The 18,873-nt window shown below is 38.6% G+C and overlaps 1 protein-coding gene across 1 annotated transcript in view; it reads right to left on the bottom strand.

Annotated features, from left to right (window-relative positions):
- Positions 1 to 18,873, bottom strand: part of Phex (phosphate regulating endopeptidase X-linked) — a 192,618-nt gene that overhangs the window by 130,030 nt on the left and 43,715 nt on the right. The window contains exons 6-9 of the mRNA XM_046430585.2: positions 16,013 to 16,081; positions 13,658 to 13,774; positions 9,524 to 9,607; positions 8,087 to 8,232 (exon numbers count right to left, since the gene is read on the bottom strand). Coding sequence (XP_046286541.1) covers positions 8,087 to 8,232; positions 9,524 to 9,607; positions 13,658 to 13,774; positions 16,013 to 16,081 — 416 coding nt within the window. The remainder of the gene's footprint in view (positions 1 to 8,086; positions 8,233 to 9,523; positions 9,608 to 13,657; positions 13,775 to 16,012; positions 16,082 to 18,873) is intronic.

Here is an 18,873-nt window from a genome sequence, read left to right as displayed (position 1 = left end):
AGGTTGGAAGGCTAAATAATGGGAGACTAGGCCATGCATTGGAGGCAATGGTGAGCAGGATCATCAGTAAAGGAAGTAAGCAAAAAGAGAAGCCACACTGGGAAGATGCAGGACAGCAACTGGGGCCTGGAATCTCTAGTGCATCAATGGGGCAGCTTCTGACCCTAGTGCAATGGCTATATTTTCTTTGTCTTTCAAATATTGTTTGCTGAGTGTGTGAGCTGTGCTGGATCAACAGGGGCAGATTAGAAGATCACTGGCTGGCAGATGTCTCTCCACAAAGTCAAAAGATATTCCCTAGAGGGGGTGGTGATGAGTCAGATCAAATGGGGAAGTTGTGAGGATGGAGTGTGACAGTGGTAGTAAAAGAGTCAGTATGTCAGAAGTAGACTGGGGTTTTAGAAGTAGGGGCCATTCCAGCTCACCTGAAATCATCCCACATAGGCATCTCACATTATTGATGATTCTCACAGCACCACTAATAGGAGAGAAGTTACTATATCCATTTTACATATAAGAAACATGAGGCTTAGAAGCATTAAGTAAACTCATCACACAGTTGGTGGGTCTCAAACTAGTAGAATCACCTGGGGAGTTTTTAAAAGTCCAGATGTCCAGGCCACTCCAAGCCAATTCAATCACAATCTCTTGGGTAAAGCCTAGCGTGAATATTATTTTCAAATTCCTCCTTCAAATCAATGTGAAGCCAAGTCGTAGAAGCAGTGTAATAAGCAATGGAGGCTAGACAAGAGCCAGGTGTTTCTAGATGTAAAGCCTGTATGTTTTTCTCTACACCACACAGTGAATGAAAGCCCTGGAATTTGGATAAGATTTCCTGTCCAGTCAGAGACAACAAAACACTCCAACAAAGATACTTTGCAGAAATCTGTGGGCACAAAAAGATAATAGTTAGGCCGTCCAGGCCAATGCATTCCTAAGAGGATAGCATAACAATGAGACTTCTGAGAGTGGAAGATGGAATGCTGGGAAGCTCACACAGCCAGCCAATGGTACTACCAAGTGGTTCCACTATGATATAAATATGCTGACAGAATGCTATGGAGCATAGTTTAGCAGTGCTAATATCACCACATCAGGAACAGATATGACCATAATGAGCAAATCACTGCCACCTAATGCTCAGATACATCAAAAACAAAAACAAAACAAAAATTAGATCAGCAACAGTCCTTGAAAATAACACATATTATCTTTTTTTTCCCAAAAAGCTTTTTCAGCAGTACAGTAATTTCCCCAAATGGCAATAAATAAAGGAAAGGAAAGCATCCCAGAAGAGAATCCACCACTAAGAAAGCAATATGAAATCCTTCCCCAAATCCTCTGACTTGGAAGATTTGTTCTTTAAGAAGCTTTTGCTGCTCCATGGTCTGAATTAGCAGCAGCTTACATTTACATTACATTTAAGAGCTTATAAAAATACCTCCTTTGATCCTGATGACAGTGCCATGGGGTGGTTATTATAATTAGCTTCATTTTCATATAAAGAAAATAAAGGTCAGAGGTCAAGGGACTTCCAAGAACATGTCCAATCTGGGACTAACATTTAGGTCTTCAGATTACAGTTTGCATTTATTTCTCCCTGTCATGCTACCTGAAGTGAATCAGAGGTTCTTCTCAAACATTCTCAAATCTCAGAAATCTTCCTAAATCCTACAGGTTGCCCAGATGCATGCCTAGAGCCATACTTCTCAAAGCATGTCCCAGTATTGGAAGTTTCAGCATCACCTGAGAACCTGGTAGAAAACTGGCCTTGTCCCATTCCAGACATACTAAATCAGAAAATGCAGGGATGGGGCCCAGCAGTTTGTGTTTTAGCAAGCCCTCCAAGGTATTCTGATACATGTCAAGGTTGAGAACTTTTGGTGAAGAAAAACCCCATCTTTTCATCTTTCTGCATATATGGCTCACTGAGGCAGTCCTAAATCCTAGGTCAGTGCTTCTTAAACTTTAATATGTACATAAATCTCCTGGCAGGGGCTGGAGATATATCTCAGTTGGTAGAGTGCTTGCCTTGCATGCACAAGGAGCTGGGTTCTAATCTCCAGCACCACAAAAAAATCTCTTGGGGACCTTATTGAATTGCAGATTCTGATTCAGTTAGGTCAAGGACATAGACTTGAGATTCTGCATTTCTGACAAGTTGTCAGGTAATGCCCAGACTGCTCATGTGTGGACTATACTTTGAAAAGCAAGGCCATAGACCACCTCAGAAGAGATGATCCTCATGAGAGGTTCACATTACTATACATTTTCCAGGTGAGCCTTTGGGAGCATCTGTTTAACAAGAATCATCTGACTTTAATGTACACTGTGCTGCTCTATAAAATAAAACTAAAGACAGGAAAGCTCACAGGGGCTTGGCAAACTCCCAAGGATTTGCTTGAGACAAGTCTGCTAAAAGAGTTCTAAGGCAGGGGCTGGGGATGTGGCTCAAGCGGTGGCGCGCTCGCCTGGCATGCGTGCGGCCCGGGTTCGATCCTCAGCACCACATACAAACAAAGATGTTGTGTCTGCCGAGAACTAAAAAAAAATAAATAAATAAATATTAAAATTCTCTTTCTCTCTCTCTCTCTCTCCTCTCTCATTCTCTCTTTAAAAAAAAAAAAAAAAAAAGAGTTCTAAGGCAGATGATGGCCATGTGGCCAGGCCTTGCCAGAAAGAGGAACCCAAGCTGATTTTTTTCTAACACCATCCTTCCTTAGTCCCCAACCCCCAACTCTTGCTCCATAGATCAAATTGGATAAAAAATGTCCAAGGCAGCCTTAAGTTGGAGTGGGGAGGAGAAATGAAGGGGACATAGAAACAAGTCTCTCTTTATGTAAAAGCTATGTTACTAGCTCAGTGATATGCCAGTAAACATCTACCAACTGCCTTGCCAAGAAAAAGTAATAATTTGCAGAATTTGCTAGTTTCCCTGATGTAAAACTTCTACCCTAGTTGATTACAAATTATAGGTGAGATTACTGAAAATAGAGTTAGTAAGAGGTGCAAATAACTTGAGAGATTCAGCACATTCCTACCTCCTCACCACTTTTCTACTTTGACTACCAACTCCTTTTCCCCATGTTGGCCTCCAACTAATGCCTCCATTGGCCCTTCCCTGGCCACCTACTCCATTGAACCACAAGGGCCTAATGCAGTCTCTGGCATCACCACCTCAGCGAGATCTCATTGCTCTAGTTTTGTGTCATGTGCTACCTTCCAAAGTGTCAGTGTAACTGTCCCCATAGCCACCCAATTGGAAGGAAAGGTTGCATTGTACTAAGCTAACAGCAGGGTGTGATCTAAAGGGGGAAGCAGCAGCCAGGAAATGGGCATTTGATGCACACTTAATAGCTTTGGAACCCTAAAAATGGCAGGAGACTTGCCAACATTAGCAAGATCTAACCAGTTGGAGGTACAATAGGCTAGTACTAGTTGAGCACCTCTAATCTACAAACTTGAGATCTAAAATGCATCATCATGAGGCTACCAGTAGAACATTCCACATCTGACCTCCTATGACAGGGCACAGCCAAAATACAGGTGCACTAAAAATATTGTATGAAATTACCTTCAGACTATGTACATAAGGCATATAGGAAAAGTAAATGAATTTCATGTCCAGACTTTGGTCTCATTCCTAAGATATCTCATTATGCAAATGCAAATATTCCAAAATCAGAAAAAATCCAAACTCAGAACCAATTCTGGTCCCAAGTGTTTCAGATACAGAATATTCAACCTGTATCTCCAAAATTAGCAGTGAAGTGTCTGAAAAATATTCTCCATACAGGGACACATATGGGTGTTAGAGTCTGTAAACAAGTCAAGATGGCGCCTGGCATTTTGCAGAGGGAGTGGTTTGTGAAGTAACGCCAACGAGCCATTAAGTGTGGAGATTCCTTATTGGTTGACTGCTGTATCTAATTTGTTAATTAAGATAAGCTGTATAGAATGTATATATACCCCTCCGGTCCTACAATAAACGGCTCCCACTCCAGCTGTATCAATCTACACAAGTTGCTCGTCACCCCTGGTTATTTTGCTGCAGCCAGACTGCGGCATATGGGGAAAAAAGACATAGGACATACAAATAAGGGTTACCCAATTTAGAATATCAGCTCTGCCGCTTCTTAGTGGTGTGTCCTTAGGCAAGTTGCTTAATCTCAGATTCCTCATCAGTAAAATGGGAATAAGACATAGAACTGTTCCAAGATCAAAGATAACTGTCAATCTTAATGGTGGTTAACATCACTATGGCCTGTGATGAGGCATGGCAGAAATGCTGAACATGAGAAGGCTTAGCTGGCTATTTCTTCAATGGTGCCTCCAGAGGGGAGGTGAGAAGATTCTGAAAAAAAGGCTGAAGTCTTCTGTTTACATATCCTGAGTCCAAAGCAGCCTCTCAACTTTGTAGCCTCCTGCCTTTTGAAGGCAACATCTGGCCTCATGCTACTTCTGCCACCCAAGCTGCTCATTATTCTTTTTCCACTCTCCTCTACCTGCAGAATTGCTCCTTATCTTTTGGAGTTCTGCTTATCTCACCTCCTTGATGGTGGTGATGAGGCATCTGGTTAATGTCTAGAGATTTTTAAGAAGTGTCTATTATGTGATATGCACTGTGCTAGACCTTGAAGCTACAAAAGCAGTTACAAAGGTGTCTGCCATCTGCTCACTGTATCATGAGGGAATTGAAAGAAAAGCAGTCATTTCAAAAAAATGAAAAGTTCTCTGATCAAGGTATATCTAGAAAATTCCAACTACTTTTCCTTCTGGTACACAGCTAGACTATTTCCCAGCCTCCCCAATGATCAGATGAGTCACATGCCTGAGGTGTAACTTATGGAATATAGGTAGAAGTGACATATCCCACTTGTAGGACTTCCCACAAATATCTATGCAATTCTCCACCCTCTCTCTTTCACCATCCCTGAATGGACAGGGTTCCAAAAACTCAGGAGAGGGCAGAGCCACAAGATTGAAGGATCCTGGGTTCCTGCATCACAACTTAAAAGAAAGTTGACTTACAGGACACCTTGTTGGGATGTTCCATGAACAGAGGATATAATTTTTATTGTGTAAGCCAATGAGAGTTGAGGTACTCATTATTGCAGCTGGCATATCCTGGCTATGGTGATTATGAGACCCAAGAGGACCTTTTTTTTAGGGTAATTTTTTAAATATAGCCATAGATAAACACCTCCAAATGCATTTATCACACTTGCACCACCAAGAGGACCTTTTTTCAAGTAGCCTGTAAGGCTCCAAGCATGAGGACCAAACATGGTTAGCAAGCACTGGGAGTATAGCTCAGTGGTAGAACACATGCTCAGCCCTCTCTGGCCCTGAATTCCATTCCTAGCATGTGTGTGCTCACACACAATCAGCAATGTAAAACCCTCTCTATGATATCAAACCTCACCATGCCAATAAAGTGATGTCAATATTCTCAAGACAATAGAATATCTTGAAATCTCACAAGAATTCACAGAATTCAAGTTGTTCTTGATGAATTGATTATCAAGGGATAAACTGTCAAAGATTTGGCTTTTGTCTTGATTTTTAAATGAAGTTTTAAATCTGCAGGTATTTTTCTATCTACATTATCTTCTATTGTTGCTCACTATGTTTACATTTGTCTAAGTTATCATGACAGGAACCAGAATAAAATTTCCCCCTAATCATGGTTTTTCCTGCTCACTGTTGTTATGAAAAGTCCTACAATTCTAAAATATAATCATTACTATGGAGATGATTTTTCTAATACAGTAGACCATGGCCCAATTTATCCCCTGGTTTTAAATTAGGTTTTGGGGGAAACAAAATTAATACAATGTCCAAAAATTGCTATTATTTTACAAGTGTTGGTAACAGACACTAGAAGAAACTGACTTGTGAGGTTCTAAACAACGATCTTCAGCCTGGCAAACCCCACCTTCCAATGGAAATTACCAATGAAATTTAAAATGCACTAAAGTGCATATAAGTAGAAAATCATTTGGGCCATATTTTGTAGTATAGATTGAGCAACACTAATCTGAAATCTAAAATATGAAATGCTCCAAAATCCAAAACTTTTTTATTACCAACTTGAGGCCCTAAGTGGAAAATTCTATACCTGTCCTCATGTGAAGGGTTGCAGTCACAATGCAGGCATGCTCTAAATATTATATGAAACATAAAGGAATTTTATATTTAGATTTGGGCCCCATCCCTAAGATATCTCATTATATGTATGCAAACATTCCAAAATCAGAAAAAAAAAATCTGAAATCTAAACCCTTCTGGTCATAGGCACTTCAGATAAGGAATGTCCCATCTGCATTCAGAGCTAGGAAGTATTTACAAAGAAATTTTTCCAACACAGTGTTCCTCCCTACAACCCCCCCCAAAAAAAAGAGCTAATCATAAGACATTCCTGGGCTGCTTATTTAAAATCCAGATTCCTTGGCCTTCCCCCAGCCCCACTGTCTCAGACTCTTTGGAGAAGGGCCCTGGAATCTCTATTTTCAGCAAGGATACAAGGTGATGCTGCTGGCATTACTGGTTCATGGTGCACATTTGGAATGTGAAGGCTCTGCCTCCAACTTACCCACATCTAGATTCGATTTTCACTTAGAAATTTTTCGAAGAATCACTACTTATCTATAAATGGTAGAATTCAAAGTGAATTTATTGCTTCTTCTCTCCCTCTTCATAGGATTCTAAATGTTTTTGTTGTTGTTGTTGTTGTTTGTTTGTTTGTTTGGTGGGGAGCGGGGGTGAATACATGCTGCATTTTATTCAAAGAAGTTTTTAAATTTTTTTTAGTTGTCAATAAACCTTTATTTTATTTATATTTGGTGCTGAGACTCGAACCCAGTGTCTCACACATGCTAGGCAAGTGTTCTACCACTGAGCTATAACCCCATCCCATTTTTAGGACTTTTATTGCTGCCTGTTTTAAACATAATTCCTGGCAACATAGCCTTGATCAAGTACAATTAAGAAAATATGTTTTGTGGGGCTGGGGTTGTAGCTCAGTGGCAGAGTACTTGCTTAGCACATGTGAGGCCCTGGGGTCAATCCTCAGCACCACATAAATAATGAAATAATAAAGGTATTGTGTCCACTACAACTAAAAACAATTTTTTAAAGAAAATATGTTTTGTTTTGTTTTGGGTACTAGGGAGTGAACCCAGGGGCACTCTACCACTGAGTAAGTTATACCTGACCCAGCCCTTCTCATTTTTTAAAATAGGGTCTTACTAAGTTGCTGAGGGTCTCACAAAGTTGCCAACACTGGCTTCAAATTTGCAATACTCTTGCCTCAGGCTTTCAAGTTCCTAGGGTTATAGGTGTATACCATTATACTCAGCTCAGAAAATATGATTTTTAATCATGGCTCAGCAATTAGTTTAGTAAATTGCTTTTGTAAACTTATTGACCCTTCTGTGATTCATTTTCTGTAGTCATATAGCTTAATGAACACATACAATTCTCTTTCCTGGCATTCTTAGGATTTCTTTTCTTTGTAGCACTAAACTACCAAAGTTACAAATTCTAAAACATTTTTTAAAATAAGAGAAACTTTCAAGTTCCTGAAGTTGTTTCATCAGTGTAATTTTTCTATAGCTCTCAAAGTGGTCTTATGTCTTTTCAAAATAGGTACTTTGGTTTCTTGCCAGAAAATGACTTACTAAAAAGAGAACAGGAGAGGAAAAAAAAAACAGCAAAAGACCAAAGGATGAACTGGGGGGGTAGGGGGTGGGGAAACATATGTTCATACAGAAATCTCAGGAAATAACATCATTACATAACCAGTTTCCAAAACTAATAAACAATTTAGGCTATCAGAGAGAACAGTATGGAGAAAGACCAGAAATAAAAGGCCAAATCATCATGCATTTCTTGTCATCACAGCAAGTAAATTATACCAGACAACGGTTTGGGCCTATTTGTCACAAAGGGCACCACAATTTTCCCTATGACTCTTTTGCTGTAACTTTCCTTAACAACAATTTTCAAAGGATGTGAGAAGGGAGGCCCTTCTAATTTAAAGAGAAAACAAAAACCAAAATAAATGCACACAAAAAGTTCTTACTTCTTCCTCTCAGAGCCTAATATCCTAAACAAATCTTTAAAGTACTGTGGGACGCGGACCACCACGTTCTCGGAGGGGCTGATGTCTTTCAGGTGGGGATACAGCCTGACATCAATGACCTTCTTGATGTAGCCCAACCAGTCAAACTGAGGGGAGAGAGAAAAAAAAATGAGCAAGGAAACCTTTGTAAATTAGGCAGCAAGTAACAAGAAAGGCAAATAGAGTAGGCTGAGCATAATTGATTCCTTGAAATCTTATACCAAATAATTAAAGATACAACTGTTTATAATTTACTTATCTAGAAGATTAAGTGTTAATCCTTGCCATTTTGACCTGTGGTCTTAATCACAAAGAATTCTGCCTTCTTTACTGGGTACAAATGGATAAGACACTTATGTAGTAATGCACATGCACTCAAGCATGCTCCCTAGCTTCTCTGGCCCTCCTCCACTTCCTGAACTCTCTCTCCTTCATCTCTCCATACTGCTTTCTCAGCCCCCTGGACTCTTCCTCTAGTCTATGCTCCATTCCTCCCATGTCTTTTCCTTCTCTCCCCCACTTCCTTCCCTTCTTCTGTATACACACTCCCTGGTCTCTTCCTCTGTAGTCTCTCCATTCCCTAGACACACAGATACAGACACCTCAGTACATTTTCTGGTCACCTCCCCAGCACAGTCTTAACACAGGAGGAAATTAACAGCAACAGAAAGTAACACCCTTATATTCTTCAGAGCATTGCTATTTCGGTAAAACACTGCTCGATGTTTTAGACTGGCTCTCCTAAAAGTGATTTATCAACCTTGTCTCCCTTGTTTGCTTTCACTGTTGAAATGGAAAAACAGTTACTCATTTTCCCAGTGTCCAGCCCCCAAGTTCCTCTCCTCAGTTAGGTGTGGTCACGTGCTCCAATTCTATTCAATAAGAAATAAAGGGAAGACATCTGGGGAATATTCTGGGAAGCCTTTTTTGCTGTCCCTGATAAAAGAAAAGTCAAATGTGACCATCACTGGCCCTTCCTTCTTCTTCCTGTCTGATGGAAGATGTGATATATGGAACTATGGTAGCTGTTTTACAACCATGAGTCATCAAACATGAAGTCAAAATGCCAGTACAATATGGAGAGTGAAATAGAACTTGGGTCTTTGACAACACTATTAAACACCTGAACCAACACCAATTACTTCCAACATCTTGACTTACGTCATGTAAAAAAATGGGCTTTAAATTTTAAGCCACTGTTGGAAAGATTTTCTGTTCCCTAAAACAGAAAGCATCCTAATGCATACACAAGGGATATTTTATGTGATAGTTGTCAAAGATGATGATAACTAAAAAGACTGATGGTAGGTTTTACAAGGCAAAAATTTACACAGATGAAATACAATTACTTGTAAAGTGACCAGTTAAGAGAAAATTTCCTGGATAGTTTTCACCAACCTGGGGAATCATGGCACTCAGTTCAGAAATGTTCATTTTGTTGTACATGGCCTCACTGGTTCGGTTTTCATGTGGAATCATTATCTGTCAGAAAGACACTGGTTATTTTTTTTTTCAAATGAATCATTTCTTACTGCCTGACTACTATCTACATGTGCCAAAACATCTGTATATTATTATTAAATTTTTCAAGATTTTGGTGTGGTGCCCAGCTGAGGGGAGAAAATAAAAAGACAACATCTTAGGCAGGATTAAGAAAATTAAAAGAATTTACAATCCTCTTCAGTATAAAATATTGCCCCCAGTATAAAAAACAACTTCTTAGAATCTCCTCCTCCTCTAAAATTTGGAGAAATACAATGCATTACTGGCTTACTTTTGACAGCCAAACTGAAGTTGGACAGTTTGAGGCAAACATTCTACTTTTACCTGTCTCCAGATAATAATCTCAATACTCTATGAGCCAGAGACCATCATTTGATCTCTAGGGACAAATTTTCACTGACAAACACTAGGTTATCTAGATACCACTGCTACCCATGATCATTTTGTCAGTAACAATTTCCCTTATTTTCTCCTCTTGTTTGTTTGGTTTTGAGATTCTCTTTACCCTTCTGTTGGGGTATGGATTTGGTTACCACCCAGACACATATCCAAACCTCCATCTGTGGCCCTGACTCTCCATACTCTTTCCACACCCAATGCTCATGCTCTTGGCCATTTGGCCAAAACCAAATCTAAGCTTTTTGCATGTGATATGTTTAACTTATTCTAAGAACAGGAACACTTATTACCTTCTTCAAGGGACATCTTAATCACTTCTTTTGACAAAACCATACCCACCCCTGAATCACATTATAATTTTGCTTTAAGGCCTTCTTTTAAAAAATATTTTCATCTTCTTGGTCCTGGGGATTGAACCATATGGTGCTTTGCCACTGAAGTACATCCCCTGTTCTTTTTATTTATTTTTTTTATTTATTTGTTTTTGGTACTGGGATTAAACTCAGGGGTGCTGTGTCACTGAGCTACACACATCCCTAGTACTTTTTATTTTAAGGCAGGGTCTTTCTTACTAAGTTGCTGAGATTGACTTCCAACTTGCAATCCTTCTGCCTCATCCTCCCAGGTCACTGGGATTACAGGCGGGCACCACTAATGCCCCATGTTTTAAGGCTTTCTATAATTTAATTCTTTTGCATGACACACAACTCTTCTACCATTACATTCCTTATCCACTATTACCCCTCCATGATTTGGACTATGATTCAAGATTTTGCATAAGATTTATTTTCTCTAACAATCCTTTTCAATTAAACTCTACTTGGTTCTGATCACAAGGGCTACTCCATTAACAAGTCCTCTCCTTGTACAAAGTCTCTCTATCTGGGATTAGGTAAATTGCATGCCCTTTTTTGTTTTGTTTCTATGATGATGGGGATTGAATCTGGGGCCTCATGCATGCTAGGTAAGCACTCTACCACTGAGCCATTTCCCCAGCCCCTAAATGCACACTTTCATGGATGCTTTACAAGGACTTATTTGGGCTTAACTGGGCTGTCCTGCCTCCCCAGCCTTAGAAGTTTCCCTAAGACTATGTATCCCACCAATGTTGAATGGATCTAGTAACCTGAAGCATGGAGGAAGGAGGGGAACATTTCTAATGGGCCAAAAGTACACACACCATGGATTTTTCAAGGCAAAATCTTAGAGGGCTGAGTGGAAGACAGTTGCCCTGTCTGTTCTAAATGCCCCAGTGCCTTTAGCTTCTCCCCCTTTCCCTTCCATAGGGGAGACTGCATGTACCTTCCAGCTGTATGTTAATCATTGCCTCTTCCATCCATGCCTCCTCCTCCTGCCTCAACTCAGGCTCACAACCCCAGGTTGGAGCCCTCTGACCTCAGAGCTGTTTTCAGCTCTATGCCAGCTATTCCCCTCCATATAATGGATTTGTCACTTAATTGAGCCTCTTGATAATTCCCAGTCTTGCCTCAGAGCAGCTGTTTTTATTTCTCTTCTTGGTCTAACTCCCTGGCCTTCCCTGTTTTTTTCAAAACTTCAATCTAAAGCAGATCTCTGGGCCTCCTATGTGCCTGAAAAAGGGAATACTGACAACCTGCATACACAGCCTAGAAGCAAAGTTGTGGACTTCAAATACCTGTGGCAGTATTCACAGTATACAGAGGTGACATACAGGCATGATCTTTTGTATTGCAAGTAGGAGATGGGAAAGAGGTAATGTGAACATCATCTCAGCAGGAAGGAAGCCCCATTCCCTCCTGACCTTCATTCTTTACCCCTACTCCATACTTCAACTTACTACTATTACCCTACCAAACATGAAACCAATAAATATTTGGACTTTTATTTGCCTCAGGTTTTTTATCAAGGTCCATTACAAAAGACCACAACCCATATGCAAAGTTTCTTGGTACAAGTTTGTTTGCTTTCACAAAAGTTTCCCCATAAGCAGATATCACTATATTTGTTTTCTCTGAACCTGTGAACATACAGGGCTTTCATACTTTGGTTCTTCTAGAAACTGGTTATTTTATAAACAAAGAAAACCATTTAAGATTTCTCATTATTCTCCCATGAGTTTGTTTTCATGCTGTTTTGTCTCTAACCTGAGCCTGAAAGAGTTTAGGAGACTTGGGGAGACTTGGTCAGAAGAAGTTTATGACACAATGACATTAATTGGTAGACAGACTTCCCTGAGCCCAGATCTTGTATCAGACTTACTCAGTAAGAATGGTATGAAGAGGGAAGGGGGTATGGGGATAAGAATGATAGTAGAATCAATTGTACATTATTACCCTGTGTGCACACATAATTATACGACCAGTGTAACTCTACATCATGAATAACCAGTAGAATAAGAAGTTATACTCCACTTATGTATGATGTGTCAAAATGCATTCTACTGTCATATATAACTAATTAGAACAAATTTAAAAATTCTTTAAAAAATGAAACTCAAGGACTGGGGTTGTGGCTTGGTGGTAGAGTGCTCTCCTAGCATGCACAAGGCTCTAGGTTCAATCTTCAGCACGACATAAATGTAAAATAAAGATATTGTGTCCACCTAAAACTAAAAAATAAATATTAAAAAATGAAACTCAATCTTCACCTTTATTTCATATTCTAAATTTAATTCAAAATAGATCAGAGACATAAATGTAAGAGCTAACATTCAAAATTTTCTAAGGGAAAATAAAGGAGGATAATCTTATTCAAAAAAAACAGACTGGGGACTGGGGTTGTAGCTCTGTAGCAGAGTGCTCGCCTCACATGTGGAAAACACTGGGTCCGATTCTCAGCACCAAATAAAAATAAAATAAAGGTATTGTGTCCATCTACAACTTAAAAAAATATATTTAAAAAAAGAAGACTGGATTAAAAGTAACATTCCAGAGTTGGGGGTTGACTCAATACTATGCATGAGGCCCTGGGTTCAATCCCCAGCATACACACAAAAGAGTTATTAAACATTTATATTCTATTCAGGGTCACACAAAAGTTTGTCTAGGAAAATAGTCTGGTCTTTCTGCTGCTATTCTCTGGCCACAACTGAGCAGCATACAGACATGGAATGTGTTTTTTTAATCTTTATTTTATTTATTATTTTTATGTGGTGCTGAGGATCAAACCCAGGGCCTCACACATGCTAGGCAAGTGCTCTACCACTAAGTCACAACCCCAGCCCTGAATGTGTTTTGTTTGGCTTGGTTTGATACCAGGGATTGAACTCAGGGGCACTCAACCACTGAGCCATATCCCCAGCCCTATTCTGTATTTTATTTAGACAGAGGGTCTCACTGAATTGCTTAGGGCCTTGCTTTGAACTCACAATCCTCCTGCCTCAGCCTCCTGAGCTGCTGGAATTACAGGCGTGCACCACCACTGGACCTGGCTGTTAAATGGGTTTAAACAAGTGGAAAGAATGAAGAGCTCTTCTTCCTGCCATGGTTCTTCTCAAACTTCCCAGAGGGGATGCTGTTAATTCTACTTTGGACCCAAAGGGCAGTGACACAGAACATTGTTACTTGATTGCAATTTTTATTTTCATTCAAGATATACTGACTTTAAAATAAGAAAAAGAACATGAATAAAGGATTTTCAATTAATACTCACCTCAGCTATCTTAATTTCTAATCTAAGCACCGACTTCATGTCATGCTCTGCTCGAGAGCTGTTAGCTCCTAAAAGCACAGCAGTGTCCACCATGAACCTATAAAGGGCATCCCGATACTGTAAGAGATAAAGAAGCAAGTGACCATGTCAATAGCCTACTAGAAAATACGTTTCAGAAAAGCAGGAAAAAAGATAGAAATAAGTGTCCTTCATTTTCACTCTGTGCTCAAAGTATGGTATAGGCATTATATAACACTAGCTACCCACCTACAACTTTGGGAGACAAAAAAAGTGATGGGTTTATGAGACTGTTTCCATAAAAGACAGAGATACTCAGTCATCAAGCATCAAGAGAACTAGGCTTCCCATAACTGGCTATATTATGGATACATGAAACATCTCCAAATGAGCCTAGAATAAAAAGTTAATGTTCAAGTGTCCTCTTTTCACGCAAGTGAAGCTTTAATAAAATAAAGGGAAATGACTGTTTCCAAAAGCAGGAGTCCTGATCCATAAACACTGATGGGAAGTATGATTTATTCTCTTCCAGCTCAATTTATCCACCTTCATACTCAGAAATGAAAGATGACTGCAGTTATTAAGGCCCTGGGTCTTTTCACTTTTGTACAGTTTCCAACAAGTTCCCCGTGGCTCAGGGGGAAAAGATGGGAGAGAAGGGAGAAATGATGAGAGAAACCTAGCAAATAGCAAATATGAAATTTCCTCCCTAATGTACACCTGGACTCTGTAAGCTATTCTTCCTATGTGTATGATCTCAGGCCCTATACAGTGCTCAGCACATAGTGAGTCATTAATAAAACTGATCTGATCAGTAAGCAAGTTTTGCAAATAGTCTTAATAAGAAAGAATTTTTTTGTCATTCCCAATTCAATTCAGAAAAAAAATCAAACTACTCAATACATATGCAAGGTGACTTGCTAGGCAGTCTGTGGGAAAAGGCAATGCAGATGAAAAATTAATAATGCTTTAGTCTGGTTCTCAATGTGTGATCCAGTGAGGAAGATAAACATGTCATTACTAACCATAACATTAGTAGGACAAAATTAATTTCTTACTAAAGTTTCATGTTTGGAAACTCAAGAACTGGAGAAGGATTCTTACCTGGAAGATTGGGGATTGAGAATTTGAGGAAGACCTGTTTGAAGCAGTGAGGAGGACAAGTTGCTTTGGTTGAGGGAAAAACAAAAGTAGATGAGTCAGAAAGGAAAGGTGGGTTAGGATCAACCATGTAGAGGCCTTGAACTCCTTCAAAGAGCCTATTTTCAAAGCAAAGGCACTGTGGGAGCAATGCTATAAGAACAGAGCTTATCCAGTGGTGCTAAGAAATCAGTAGAAAGAAGGGAAGGAGGGACCAGTTAAAAGATTGCATGCTGTAGACAAGATAAGGGTAAACAAGAATCAGACCCAGGGCAATAAAGGTAGAAAAGAAGGGCCAAGTAGCTAGAAGAGATATTTTGAAGGTGGAATTACTTAGATTTGACTTCTTGTTTATAGAAGGAAGAGATGAATTCAAGCCTCGTTGCTGAGAACCTAGCAGAAACAGAGACGCTCCCAAGTTGGTAAATATGCATTCTACTTTGTAAGAGGACGATTTGCTAATCTTCTTTAATGAATGTCTTCAGCCAGAAAGCTGCTTAGGGTCTTGGCTAGTTTCCTGCCCTCCAGAGCCTTCTCCAGACAGAGGTTAGTACTAGTAGAGATCCAAGAGATAAATGTCTGAAGCTCTTTAAGAAGTTTGATAAAGTTTCCAAAATGAATTAAAAGAGTCAGAAATGGACCAGCTCTTTCCAACCTCCAGGAAGCTATTAGGTTTCCCAGATAGGACAAGAAGTCTAACCTCATTGATACATTCTGTTCTTATAACCCTCTATTAGTCTGTGGCACCTGTTAAAACTACAGATTCCCAGACTCCACCCCAACTCCACTAAATCAGATTCTCTAGGAATTGACACCTAATAGAAGCTTCTCAAGTGATTCTTAGTACAATATGAGAACTATTGGTCTCCCAGGTATCTGCCCCCACACTTCACTTCTACAGTGCATACTGTGCACTTCTAAGGAATAAGTGCAAACTTGTTTCTTGGTTATGTCATTGGCATGTGCTGTCTCCCTGGCAAGATCATGAGGGCACTGAGCAGGGGAATTTGTATACCCTGACACCCAGGCTTCTAGAAGACAGGGGTGGAATTTATCTGCATGAATAAAAGGTGTTTGTCTCCTGTGTTGGAAAATAATGGTAGTGAATAGCAATACTACTTATTTCTGATGAAGAAGCAAGAATCTTAGAACCCAAATGATGAATCTGACAGTAGCTTCACAGGGTTGAATACTTACTGATTTGGCTTCTGTACTGTTATCCAGGTAGTCTTCCCTCACAGTTAGGGAGAGTGTTGCTTGGTCCAGCTGTTAAAACAAAAACAGAAGGTATTCTGCTGGCACTGTAGATTCTATATACCATGTTACCAATAATCATGAGATCATCTCACCGCAGCCATATTTTGAGCTCGTATCACCATTACAAAAAAAAAAAAAAAAATCCATTCTACTCAGAGCTACATGAAAATAGGCACTTTGTAATGGTGGATCTTAAGTATCTGAGACCTGCCACTGCTTCCCTGATTTCATGGTTTGTAATCCTTTTGAGTTTCTATCAACACTGAATAGCACCAAAGCAATTTGAGTTAGAATAGATCTTAGAGATTATCTGCCCCCACACACACTTATTTGACAGGGGTGGGGAACAAAAGCCAGAGAATTGATATGACTTTCCCAAGGTAATGTGATTGGGCACAGCTCAGTGTAAGTGTCTTCTGTTATCAGATCTATTATCTTCATTACTGCAGTAATTTGCAAATGCCAATGTGGATGGAGTTGACCAATCAGACCTTCCACTTCCCTACCTCTAAAATAATTTTTTCCTAAAGAAATCAAATAATAATTTTGAGAAATCTTTGCAAATTTTAGAATCTCTCTGCAATGTTAAGGATAGATAACAAAAATCCAATAGTCAGACAAGTAAATAAGTAGAATTATTATGATACATTATAATATAAACTCTTGAAATAAAACTTATAGCACCATAAATCCAGTCAAAAGAAAGAACAGTCTTTTCAAAGTACATGCTATAAAAACTGGACATCTTTATGCAAAATAAAGTGGAACTATACCTCATACTTTGTACAAAAATTACCTGAAAATGGATCATGGATCTAAATGTAAAACCTAAAACTATAAAAATTCTAGAAGAAAAATAGAGGGGAAATTTTTGTGACCTTAAGACATAAGAATGAAATCATGATTACATAAAAGAAGTTAATAAATTAGAATTAATATTAAAAAGTTTTGCTCTGTGAAAGACAAGCCAGAGAATGGATAAATATTTTTAAATAATATGTATGTCAAATGATGTGTATTCATAGCATATAAAGGCTTCTCAAAACTCAATACTAAGAGAACAATCCATTTAAATGTAGGCAAAAGATCTGAACATACTTCACCAAGGAAGATATGCAGATGGAAAATAGGCACATGAAAATATGCTCAACATCATTAGTCATTAGTAAAATGTAAATTAAACCCACAATAAAATACCACCACACCTCTTTTAAAATGTAAAATATATCTGATGAGTGTTGGGGAGGATGTGAAAAAACTAGATCACTCAAATATTGCTAGTGGGACTGCAAAGTTGTCCAGCTAACTTCAGAGGAAATCAGCTTGAGTTTCTTATAAAGTTAGACATACATTTACATATAACCCACCAATCCCACTCCTAGGTATTTACCTAAGAGTATTAAAACTTGTACCCCCAAACCTTTATGTAATTGTATTCTTAACCATCAAAAATTGGAAACAAACCAAATATCCTTCAACCTGTGAATGATTAACTATGATACACAATGAAATACTATCCAGCAATAACAAGGAATGGACTGCTGATATATACAAAAACATGGGTACATTTGACTTACATTCTAAAAGAAAAAAGCAAAACTATAGGAGCAGAGAACAGAATGGAAGTCACCAGGATTTCAGGTTGGGGAAAGAAATTGACTACAAAGGGACAACAGTAAGTAATTTGGGGGGTGATGGGATCACTCTATTTGTTGATTGTGGGTGGTAGTTACAAGATTCTATGCATTGATCAAAATTTACATACATATACATCACAAAACTAGATTTAATTGTATATAAACTTAATTTTTAAAAAAGCTTCCAGACACTTCTCTAAATCCTATGGCTTGTTTTTCCTTGAATATCAGCAATTGACTAAAGACTAACTAAAATGGATCCCAACCACAATAAACTGTCCATATTTAAATCTGATTTGCACATTAAAAAGTTAAGCTGAATTAATAAGATACAAAACCTAAATAATTTAACTCAAAAATTAGTAGCATCTGAATAAAAACTGAATCCTACATGCCCATATCATTATTTTATGTAACTTTAAATTGTTCTGATCCATCTCCCTCTAGTTTCTTCTCTTACTATAATCTCAAATATTTTACTCTCTTTTGAATACATGAAGTCTGAATAAGATTATAGTTTTCCATAAAAACCTCCTTCACAAGAAACAAATTTTACAAAGGCCAAGCTAAGAATTAGTGATGTCATGGAAAATTCAAGGAAAAATATTGCTATTGGGTTGTTTCTTGGGGGGAGAGATGCTTTCAAAATATCCATTTTGTCTGTGTATTGCTAAAATCCTCAAATTATTTTTTTTGACCTTCTCTAATTGGCCTGAAACAACAAAGTCACAAGCCAGTCTGGCTTCTTCCTGCTGCAATTCCCAAAATACCACTGTTTCTTCCAAAAATTAAGTAAGACAGGATCATGAAACAAAATATTTTGATTAAGATGCTTTGGCCTTCAATTAAATTTGGACCACTTGGAAACTCTTGTGAGCTTCAGTCTCACAGGAAAAGAAACTGTAGATAATATCAAAAAAGCCAAAGTTTCCTCTCATGAAATGAAGATAAACCCATTTATTTTAAAAGTTTAGATAATTTAAGTGAGGCTACCAGACCTTTTATAAACCCTTACATTATTAGGGGTTCTAGGGATCATTTTAAATACACCAACAGATTGAATAAGATCAGTCAACTAAATCTCATTAGAAACAAACTCTTGAGGCAAAAGACTTTCTCAAGAAGCCAACATCAGGACACTATATTATTTGAGGCTTTTAAAAT

This window comes from Marmota monax, unplaced genomic scaffold, assembly GCF_021218885.2.
Source record: "Marmota monax isolate L192 unplaced genomic scaffold, Marmota_monax_Labrador192_F-V1.1 WCK01_AAM20220418_F8-fsc00307, whole genome shotgun sequence".
NCBI classification, from domain to species: domain Eukaryota; kingdom Metazoa; phylum Chordata; class Mammalia; order Rodentia; family Sciuridae; genus Marmota; species Marmota monax.
Note: the sequence above shows the minus strand (reverse complement) of the source record. Positions and strands in the feature narration are given on the sequence as shown.